Source organism: Fukomys damarensis, unplaced genomic scaffold (genome assembly GCF_012274545.1).
Source record: "Fukomys damarensis isolate Sample0158 unplaced genomic scaffold, DMR_v1.0_HiC HiC_scaffold_18, whole genome shotgun sequence".
NCBI classification, from domain to species: Eukaryota; Metazoa; Chordata; class Mammalia; order Rodentia; family Bathyergidae; genus Fukomys; species Fukomys damarensis.
The window spans coordinates 11075378-11087283 of NW_022900930.1; the positions used below are offsets into that span (position 1 = coordinate 11075378).

Below are 11906 nucleotides of genomic sequence, written 5' to 3' on the forward strand. Positions count from 1 at the left end.
TTTTTTTTTTTTTTTTTTTTTTTTTGGTGTGTTGCTGGGGATCAAATGTAGACCCTGCTGCTACGGTCTAGGCAAGGCTCCTGCCACTGGGCTTCACTCCCAGCTGTGCAAGAACCTTGTATTAATGATTTTCTTTTCCATCAGAATAACATTCTTTGCAGGTAAAACCTTTATGCACGATGTAGTTCAGAGAGAGTTTATGTTTGCTGGGTGATACTTATTTCACAATTGAGTAAATTGAATTATAGGATCTCCAGATTAAAGTACATTTCACTTCTGCTTTACTTTTAAAGTACTTTTATAGCCCCCCCCCATCCTGGCAATTGAATTCAGGGCCTCACACATACTAGTCAGTGTTCTACCACTAAGTTATCTCCCCAAGCACATTTTCAGTTTTGATGGGAAAAAATACTAATGGTGATGTCTTCCTTAAACATATATTAAGTGTTTTGTATAAAAGTGAATAAGATAGAATCAAGAACATTTTACCTAGTAGATAAATACTTGAGTTACATGTGCATACTAAGAAAGTGTTGCAAAATCATGTCTGGTTGGAGGCACTAGGAAAGACTTAGAGGTGTTTTTGTGTTGTGAAGAGAGCAAAGACATTATGAGAAAAGAAGTGTAGAGCATATCTAGCATACATTAGCTTATGTTTAGTAGCAGGAATTTAAATTTAAATATACTACTTAGAGTCATTTTAATATACACTATTGGGGAAATGAGAGTTAACATGAAACATTGATGTAAATTTAGCTTTTTGATAAGCAGAATTTTGCTAAATCAGATAAATTTTATTTATCTAAAGCTTTCTCCAGATAAAACCTTGATTGTTACACTAAGTGAAATAAGCTGGTCACAAAGGCCCCCATATTGTGTGATTCCACTTATTAGAAGTGTCCAGATTGTATAAATACATTTAGAGAGAAAGTATATTGTTAGTAGGGTTGGAGGTTTGAGAGGGAAGTGGGTTTAAGATTTCTCTTGGGATGATGAAAATATCTTAAAATTGGTTATAATGATGGTTGTATATCCATGTGAATATACCAAAAACCACTATAAATTGTATGTCTCAATAAAGCTGTTATAAAAAAGTAAAATAGTATTATCTAAATTTTGAGAGAGGAAGATAATTTGTACAAATTTAACAGAAAGGCAGTAAAATCACTTAATTTACTTTAGGGTGTATTTATTTATCCTTAAGCAAGAGCCAGGTGTGGTAGCACATGCCTGTAATCACAGCATTTGGGAGGCTGAGGCAAGAGAATCATTATGAATTCAAGACCTGGGGCTACATAGTGAGACCCTATCTAAAAAAAAAAAAACAACAACAACTGTCTGTTGTAAATAAATATTAAGAAAACATTTTATCTGCTCAGAACTAAACTTGAGCTTATTTATTCACTGAGTTTTTGGTGGTTTTGGGGGTTGAATCCAGGGCCTTATACATTCTCAGTACATGCTCTACCACTGAGCTATACCTTAGCTCTTATTTTTCTTTTTTTTGGTACCAGGGATTAATCTCGGGTCCTTGTGCTTGCGAGGCAGGCAGCGGAACCACTGAGCTGAATCCTTGGCCCAGCTCTTATTTTTCTTAAGATAGAAGTTTTTAAGGTAACTATGGAGTCCTTACATTTTTCTAAATATCTCTTAAAAAATGAAAGAGGATTATATAGGATTGGACTCTGTAAAGTTAATCCATAGTTTATAAAAATTTTGTTTTTCAGAAAGTAGTATCTCTGGTGCTAAACATACCTACCAGAGCTTCATATATGTCACTGATCTTTAAAATATCTTTTTTAAGAAAGCACCTTGAACACTAGTGGCAAAAAATGTTTTGAAAATTTGCTCACATTTCATAAATTATGGGATACCTAATATATACAGAAGGACATATACGACATGTATGTATAAGGAATAAAAGAACACTCAGTACCCACTACCCTGCTTAAAACACTAAAGAACCAAGAGATGGAGGGAAAGAGGAGAAGGGGATGAAGAAAGAATTAGGGTGTGTTTGTTCATGTACATATTACTTCTCAATGAATGTAATCTTTATCTGCAAACAAACCTGTACTAATAACATTTCTTTTAAAAGTGCAACACCAATATCACCTTTATCTTTGAAGCCCCTAATTTACTGTCCCTCAGCACTTAACTGCTTAATTGTCTTGAATTTTGTTCATTGTTCCTTTCCTCATTTTGCAATTTTTTGATGGATGCAACATATTCCAAATATAAAGTGAAAAAAATCTTTTGGTTATTGTAATCTATTTCTACTTTTTTCACAGTGGGAATGTAAGACTGATTTGGATATTGCATACAGATTTGGAAAAACTGTGGTGAGCTGTGAAGGCTATGACTCCTCTGAAGACCAGTATGTACTCAGAGGTTCCTGTGGCTTGGAGTATCACTTAGATTACACAGAGATTGGCCTGAAGAAATTGAAAGAATCTGGAAAACAACAGGGCTTCTCTTTCTCTGATTATTATTATAAGTTATACTCGGCAGATTCCTGTGCCACTGGTGGATTGGTTACCATTGGAGTGCTGCTAACTATTGCCTTTGTAGTTTATAAGTTGTTTCTCAGTGATGGCCAGTATTCACCCCCACCGTATTCTGAATGTCCACCATATTCCCAGCATTATCAGAGGTTCACCAGCTCCGCAGGACCCCCTCCACCAGGCTTTAAGTCTCAGTTCACAGGTGTGTTTCTCTCCTCAATGGCTGACAATAGGGTGGGTGTGAGCCAGTGAATCTTGATCTTCTTTCTGAAAAAGAGAGTGATTGCACTGGAAAATCAAAGTAGATTTGTCATCTTATTTTTTTACTTTAAATTTCTTTTACCTTTTCTGTTCTGCTGTTTTATAAGAGTATGTGATGATTATTTTCAGGATGCTTAATTAAATTATAAATTATCTTCATCAGTGACACTTGATCAGATTTGGTAATGATCATTTCCCTTGATCTCTGTATCACACTTTACATTATACATAGTAATTAACTCATTAAGTATTGTAGATTTCAGCAGAAAGGGTAAAGCAAGATACCAGAATAAAACATAGGAGAACATTTGCCATGATTTTAGGATAGGCAAAGAACACAAAAAGTACTAATCATAAAATTAAAGATAAGACAACTGGGGATTTAGCTCAGTGGTGCCGCTGCCTGCCTCACAGGCACAAGGTCCTGAGTTCGATCCCCAGTACAAAAAAAAAAAAAAAAAATTAAAGATAGGCATACATTATAAATTAAGAGCATCTGTTTTTCAAGACTATTACGAGAGTGAAAAGGCAAGCCACAGACAGGGGAGAGAGTATTTGTAAGACATTTCCAACAAAAGACTTGTGTGTAGAATATATATAGACCCCTCACAAATTTGAGAAAAGACCCCATTTACATAGTGGACAGAGGACACAAAGCCATTTTATAATAAAAGGATATCCAGATGGCCAATATAAATGAAAAAGTGCTAACATCATTGTCTAAGGACATACAGAATAAAGCCAAAAGGAGATTTTTAACTACCAAAAAAACAATGTTATGACTAACATTAAAATGAGTATCAGGAATTCACAAAGAGTGATTGGAGCTTTCATACTTTTTCTTTAGGATTTAAAGTGGCAAAACACTGGAAAACTTCAGGATGTACTAAAACCAAACATGCCCATCATATGATCAGCATTTCTATTCCTGTGTGTTTACCTAAGAAAAATAAAGGCGTATGTGCACAAAAAAGTACACAAGAATGTCATAGTAATTTTTTAGTACAAAAATGGGAAATAGACTAATTATTAGAATGAGGCAAATTGTGAGTTTTTCACATGTACTGCTATACATGCATGATATAAAAATCAATTGATAGGTGCAGCAGTAGGATTGATCTTCATAGACAAAATATAGCAGACACAAAACAATACATAATCTGGGATCCTGTTTATGAAGAGATCAGGAATGGTCAGACCTAAAGTGTGGTGAGAGAAGTTAGATACAGGTATGTATCTCCTGGGACGTTGTAATGAGCCTTGTAGAATGCCAGAAACATTTTATTAACATGGGTAGTGGTTACATTGATAGGTACATACGTACAAATTTATTGGGCCGTCCATGTAAGATTAGCATTCTTTCCTGTATATACTAGTCAGTTTACAAAAACTTTCTCTGAGCAAGAGTCCTTTTATTTGGTACTGGGGATCGAACTCGACCTTGCATGTGTGAAGCAGGTGGTGGAACCACTGAGCCAAATCCCGGCCCAAGCAGGAGTCTTTTTAAGAGTGTACTTCCCAGCTGATAGAAATACCTCACTGCCTTCCTCCATCAGAAAAATCACTTAAAGCTCTCACCTGGGGCCCTTAAAGACAGTCAAAATGCAGAAGGGATAGAATTGCAAAGTGCAATCATCTTCTGGTAACTTCATCTTGAGCAGGGGAGATCATATTTTATAGGGAGGGCTGGGGATTTAGCTCAGTGGTTCTGCCACCTGCCTCGCAAGTGCAAGGACCTGAGTTTGATCCCCTGTACCCCACCCCCCAAAAAAACCAAACTATAGGGAGTCTCTCCCTCTACTTCCCAAAATATGTCCCTCTTTCCCCTTCGTAGGAAATATGGTGATGAGTTTTAAGCCAATATTTTACAAATACCCTTTATTAAACTATTACAATGAAGGTGAAATAATTGAAACATCAAATTTTGAAGGTTGTATTTCAGTGAAAATACTTAATTTAATAAATCATTTTTATTTTAAGGACCACATAATACTGGCCGTGGTGCAGCTTCTGGTTTTGGCAGTGCTTTTGCAGGACAAGGACATGAAAATGCAGGACCAGGGTTCTGGACTGGCCTGGGAACTGGAGGGATATTAGGATATCTCTTTGGCAGCAGTAGGTAGGTTTTACATTGACCTCATTTGCTCTCCTTTTCCTTTTTTTTGGTACCAGGGATTGAATTTGGGGCCTTGTGTTTGCGAGGCAAGTGGTAGAACTACTGAGCTCTTCATTTTATTTTTTTTATTTTATTTTTAATTCTTTTTTTGGCACTGGGGATTGAACTCAGGACCTTGTGTTTTGTGAGGCATGCCTGGGACCCCTGAGCTAAATTCCCAGCCCATTTGCTCTTTTTTTTTGGTACCGGGGATTGAACTCGGGTCCTTGTGTTTACAAGGCAGGCAGTGGAACCACTGAGCTAAATTCCCGGCCCCCATTTGCTCTTTATTTTAGCTTTCCCATCAAGACTTCTTTGTTGGTTGATGGTGTTTGGTATTGTTAAGGGAAATATGATGACACTTCCCTGGGGAAAGATACACTATATGAACTTTAATCAATATTGTGTGTATTATTTTCCTTCATTGTGTTCTATTCTGTGTCATCCATGTAAAGACTGTGAAATAGGAAAAGACTATTTACTTGACATCTTAGAAAATGAGATGTGTCATAGGAGACATTTGGGGGCAACTATTAGTCTGATTTAGGAGGAGAATGATAGAGGTAAGCTTGGAAAGAGCTTGAGGCCAGATTTTAGAATGTCTTGAGTAATGGTAGTTTAAGTTTAGATTTTTCTTGAGTATGAATTAAAAAAGAAAGAACAAGCTGGGCATGGTGGCACACACCTAGCACTCTGAAGGCTGAAGCAGGAAGGTTGCTGCAAGTTTGAGGTGAGACTTGGCTACATAGCAACATCAAGGCCAGCTTGAACTATATAGGGAGACCCTGTCTTTAAAAAAAAAAGAACATTTATTTTATGTTACTGTCTTGCCCCCATGCAGTGACTATAACATTAGTAAAAAATTACAGAATTTATTTCATGTTAACTCTGATTTAGTGAATATTCTGGGAAAAATACTTGATGATGATGTTTTCTCCTTAGGCTTTAGGAGCAGAAACGTAATTAAAAATCACATTCCCAATAAAGATGCCTAACCCACTTCTTTGTCTTTAAAGGACAACAACACCGTTTTCGGACTCGTGGTACCACCCTTCCTATCCTCCTCCGCACACTAGCACATGGAATAGTCGTGCTTACTCACCACCTCGTGGAGACTTAGGGGGCTATTCAGCATGTTCTAACTCAGATACGAAAACCAGAACAACATCAGGTGAGAGCAGAAATACAGATTCTCCTATTATGTACTAGGAAAGTTCAGAAGTCGTTTTAAAATACAAGAACATGGCTATATGTTTAGCAATTATGATTTTATTTGGTATGCCCACCAAAAATATTAATAGCAAAATTAACAGATTATAACAATCAGATTCATTTTATAAGCATCTTTATTAGTAGGTATTTGTACTATGTAATGATTACATTCCTTGTGGGGAGTTGGTACATGTACATAATCTTTCCTCCTAATTATAAACATAAAAATCAGAGTTGTTTAGGCTTCGCCCTACTACTGAGGTTTTAAGCCTTTCTGGGGGTTAGTTTTTACAAATGTTTAATTCTGGGATCTCTGAGGATCCTTTAAGCTCTAAAGTAGAGTATTTTTAAGTAGATGCTTGACTTTTCAAATTCATAAAAATTCAAAAATACATAAAGGTATGCTTTAAATATTGGCAGAAATACTGTAACGTTTACTACAAAAGATAAAGAATATTTCATTAAAAAAAAAACTGTTAAATATCCAGTTAATCAGTGGAAAGTGAGAGGTAGTCATGAGGCATTTGTATATTGCTATGGATTAGGTTTATCTTTTTCAGGAGGAATAAGCTATTGAACAATGAATAATTCTTGAGATGGATAGAAAAATATATTTACATATATTTAAAAATGGAAGAATTGGGCTGGGGATTTAGCTCAGCAGTTCATTGGCCTGCCTTGCAAGCACAAGGACCCGAATTCAATCCCCGGTACCAAAAAGAAAAAAAAAAAAAAATGGAAGTGTAGAATTCTTGTAGTGCTGGTTTGGATATGCATTAACATAATCACTTTGAGAAACATTAACAGAATCACTTTATCTACTAAAATGAACCTAACCACACGTAAGACCCTTTGGTCATAATGTACTCTCAAAGATGGTTGTGTCTCCTCCATATTGTTTAGTATTCTTGGTTTCATTAACCTCTGAGGATACCAAAATCTGTCCAAGTTCAAGTCCCTTATAAAAATGACAGTATTTGTATATAATATAAGCATTAAATAATGCATTATATGCATTAAATCATCTCTAGATTACTTAAAATACATAGTCCTAAGTAACTACTGTGTAAATACTGGTACATTGTATTGTTTAGAAAATAATGACAATGATGTATGTGTTCATATAAATTAAATTTTTTTTGAAATATTTTCAAACTACAGTTGGTTGAATCCATACATATGGAACTCACTAATAGGGAGGGTCATGGTATATGGCAACAGAAAGGCATGTATTTGTACACTTGTAGGTAAGCACAAGAGTTCATAGCATCCCCATTCAGAGCCTGTCTGTCATTTTGGTGTGTGGGTGAATATCTAAGTACACTGACTGTTGCAAATCCGTGGTCTCTGTGTTACTCAGCTTCCCAATCACTGGGATGAAATACCTGATACCCACAACTTAAAGGAGAGGCTTAATTTGGCTCATAATTAGAGGAAGTTTAGCCTATGGTTGGCTGGCTTCAGGACAGAAATTCATGGCAAAAGGGAGCAGCAGAGAAAAGGTACTTAGTTCATAGCAGCCAGGAATCAGAGTGGCGGACCAGCACGAGAGGGGAAGAGGTGATGGACCAAGTATAGTAGCCAAGGTCAAGCCTCCCTGACTCATCCAGACAAACCCAGAAGTGTGCCTTATTGATGTCCTCTGCTCTTCTCAAGCAAGTCAGGTTTTCACAGGGAAGTTAACCACTTTCCTCTGTCCCCGTCTCCTTTGTTTGCCCCTGGAGTTGTGAGAGGTGGTGAGGTATGGCTTATGCTCCTTCGACTTTTCTGTTAATGGCCTAGACCCTTTGAGCACTAGCTGTCCCACGTTGGCCTGCCATCGAACACATCTTTGGTTTCCCAACTGCTCATTATTCATACAAATGTGTGTGAGTTTACGGGCCTTGGAGATTGGGAAAGCTGTTGTGGGAGGTGCTGCAATGCCTGCATAGTCGCGTTCCACTTAATGGCTCATTCTCTCCTTCCCTCATCTCTCTTACTCATTTGCTAACAATAAACACGAATTTTATATAAACGATTTTAATTTATTTTAAAAAGCTAATACAAATTTTACTCTTTTCATTCTAGGATATGGTGGTACCAGACGACGTTAAAAAAGTTGAACACTGGAGGCAAAATTTCTGAGGTTTCATCACTTTCTCTTAGAAAAAGTACTACCTACTAACAAGTGGAGAAGGAAGTATTCAAAAGTTTTGTGGTGTTTTGTCCTGTATAGCTTCTTGTATTTTATTATTTGTGGCTAAGTGTTGGTATACAAGATGTTTGTTTATTGTATATTAGTATAACACGCAGGTGTATAGTGCAGTTTTTGAAAGTGTTGATTCCTGTGGAATGCTAAAAATTTATTGTTTGCTTCTATATAAAACCTGTGAAACCATAGGAGGCATTACTAATGAAAAAGTCACCAGTAGAAACTGGTAAAGAAAATTTCAATCTTAGGTGGTTTTAATGGATGAGTCATTACCTCATCTAAACAGTAATATTCTTGTTGGTGTTACATAATTTGGTGTTTCCTATTCTTCAAATATTTAAACCAAGCTTTGGACTACTAATTATGCTAATTTGTAGGTTCTGATCACTTTGGAGCTCTGGAACTCTTAATCCTCAAGTGAGAGTTACTCTTTACAGGTAAAGGTAGAAAGTAAGCACCTACAAGGTTGTGAATGATTTTGTGCTGACAGATGTACTTGAAATTTCCCTGTTTCTTCATTTCCTAAGAGGTGAAGTTCAGGTACTTCAACAAAGGTCTTTTAATAGCAAAAGCATGCATTTCTCTGTGAAATCTCAAATGTTGTTGTAATAGTGTTTGAATCACATTAAAATGACAATAAATAAAAAGAAAAGATACTATTATTCTTTCTGCTATCCTTGGCACAAAAATTGATGTGACCTTTTTTTTTTTTTCCCATTTCTTCAAAGGAAAGATACTCATGCAGAATAGTAGCTCTGTGTCCCTAAACAAAATTTCATGTGGTCTTCATACCTTAGATAGCAATCATTTAGTTAATTTAAAAAGTTTTTATTTTTATTAGTACATGTTTGCCATCCATAGTGATTACATTCATTGTGGGGAATTGGCACACGTTCACATCTCAATTCTTTTACCCTTCCCACCCCTTTATAAATTTTTTTTTTTGCCAGCATCATTCATTTATTTTTCATTTTATTTCCTTATCAAGTTAATTATAAATACAGATTTACAGCTAGACTTAATGGCCAAAAAACATAAGAAGATTATACTAAATCAAGGTACACTTTTATTGTACATTGTTGATGATGGATTGTGGTAACTTTTTTTTCTCTTTTTTTCCATTGTCTGTACTTTGTACTTTCTATATTGGGTTTCTCATATAAGAGAAACTATGGTATTTAAGCTTGTGTGTCTGATTTACTTCTTTGACATTATGGTCTTAAAATTGTACACATTTTTCTGCATGTGACTCGTTTATCCTTTTTATGTCAGAGTAGTACTCCATGGCATGTAAATACCACATTTTCTTTATCCATTCATCTGTTGGTGGACATAAAGGCTGCTTCCAAGATGTCGCGATTATTAATTGTGCTGCTGTAAACATGGGTGTGCATATAGCACTGTGATTTGATGTCTTTAACTCTTTTGGGAGGATAACCAAAAGGGAATAGCTGGGTCAAATGGAATTTCTATTTTTAGTTTTTTGAGGAATCTCCATACTGATTTCTATAGTAGTTGTACCAGTTTGTACTACTGTAAACAAAATGAAGAAGGTGTCATGTGTACCCCCCCAATCTCTGCAGCATTTGTTATTCGTTGATTTCTTGATGATAGTTATGTTTTTTGGAGTGAGATAGAATCTCAGTATTGTTTTAATTTGCATTTCTTTCTTTTTTAATGGTAGCACAATTTTATTAGAGGTAGGAAAAGAAACAGGCTCTGCAGAGCAAGTTTGGGTCAAGTAAAAGTAGGCAAAGAAGTATACCCTACCAGTGTAAGGGCACATACGAGAGAGAATACAGTTCCCTAATTTGCATTTCCTGAATGGCCAGTTTTTCATGTATTTATTGGCCATTTGTACTTACGCTTCTTCATTTCAGATTCCCACTTTTTGATTGGGTCTTCTGGGATCTAGTGTCTGGGATCCAGTTTTGGGGCAGTGTCCAAGTCAAGGCCTGTCCCTACGCATGCTGGTAATCAGATCCCAGAATTGTGCTGGCTGCAGGCACCAGCAGGCAGTAGGATTAAGGTGAGGGGGCCAATGCCGAGACTTTCAAATCCAGAGCAATTCAGGCTGAACCAGGCCTCTGACCATGGGAGTAGGCCCTGCCGTGTTTTGGCTTAAACCCCTCATGGAGTCTCTTTACGGCCTGATCTTGGCTCCCTGACCAGCTACCGTGGCTGTCTCAGCGAGTCACTGTGAGTATAACCCAGGGATCCCTGAAATGAAGCCTGCAGCTGCTCTCTTCAGGGTGAGGATGGGTGCTGAGACTGAAGTTACTCAGTGGCTGTTGCCTGTCAGGACTCACAGTGGAGCAGAATCCTGCGCTGTACCTGCGGCTCACAGCACCTGCTTTGTTCCACTGCCACGTCCCAGCTTTCCCTTTCTGTAGATTCAGTATCCCTTTCCTGTGAGTCACAAGCCAGGAGCTGGCGAGAAAGCAGATTGTCCCTTCCCTTCTCTGTGTTGTCTTCTGTCTCCAGTTTTTCCATAGGTTTTAATTTTCCTGTCAGAGCCTTCTTGGTTCCCAGGGATCTATTTTTTTTCCCCCCTTCTTCCCCAAGTTGTTATTTTCCAGGGTCTGGATTCTGAATCTCAGAGAGGCTGAGTTATTGCTTATCACTTTGCCATTTTCTTGGAAGTCCCATTTGGCTAGAGTTTTCCAGAATAACAGCAGTGATGTGGAACCTCTGCTGTCCTCCGCTACCCACTTCAGGGATCAGATTTAGGGCTTCATGCATACTAGGCAAGTGCTTAACTACTGAGCTACATCTCTAGCCCAAAATTGCTTTTGAAAAAGAAAATCTCCAATCTTCTGAACCATCAAAAATTACTCTGGTTAAGCTTTATAACCCCCAAACTATGTTTTTACCATTTAGGAACCAATTTAAAACAAATGAACCTTTGTTGAGACTTTAAAATGTGACTTGGCTAGATTGAGTGTGGTGGCATACACTTGTAATCCCCACTCTTGGGAGCTTGAGGCATGAGGGTCACTGTTCAAGGCTAGCCTGCATTACAAAGCAAGACCCTGTCTAAAAAAAGTGACAGGGTAGTTGAAATGAGTAGAACTATCTTCAACAGCAAAACTTCAAGATTTTTGTCTTAGAGGAAACATGACTTTTCTTTAGGTATTCTTATCCCACTACTTAGTGGAATGATATGGAAAAAACAATTCAGTTTATTGCCTTTACCCCTGTTTGCTTACTGTTTTGCATTTTAGTTTATTATTTGCTGTGGGGGTTGATAATCTTGCGCTAAGTGTATTTTAGTTGTGGAATGAAGTAAAAAAAAAATGTAACTTGCGTGCTGCTGTAGATTGGGCCGTGATCGTGGTCTGCATATTATATGGGATAGTCTTAAAGCACTAAGGCTGGATGGGGTGTGGTGGCTCACACCGATGGCTGAAGCGGCGGGAGAGTTGCAGGTTGAGGCTAGTTTGGGCAATTTAGCAAGACCTGGTCTTAAAAAAAAGAAAAATTGAAAAAGAGCTAGAGATGTAGTTCAGTTCTTCCTGGGTTTATTCACCTCTGCCACAAAACAAAACAGACTGTGCTCACATTTTTTTTTTTTTTTTTTTTT

The 11906-nt window shown here is 37.2% G+C and overlaps 1 protein-coding gene across 1 annotated transcript in view; it reads left to right on the forward strand.

The window, feature by feature from the left end:
• The window catches only part of Saraf (store-operated calcium entry associated regulatory factor), a 20307-nt gene extending 11349 nt beyond the window's left edge, over positions 1-8958 (forward strand). The window contains exons 3-6 of the mRNA XM_010621950.3: positions 2292-2706; positions 4746-4884; positions 5937-6091; positions 8200-8958. Of these exons, the coding sequence (XP_010620252.1) occupies positions 2292-2706; positions 4746-4884; positions 5937-6091; positions 8200-8225 (735 nt within the window). The 3' untranslated portion in view covers positions 8226-8958. The remainder of the gene's footprint in view (positions 1-2291; positions 2707-4745; positions 4885-5936; positions 6092-8199) is intronic.
• Positions 8959-11906: the final 2948 nt, after the last annotated feature.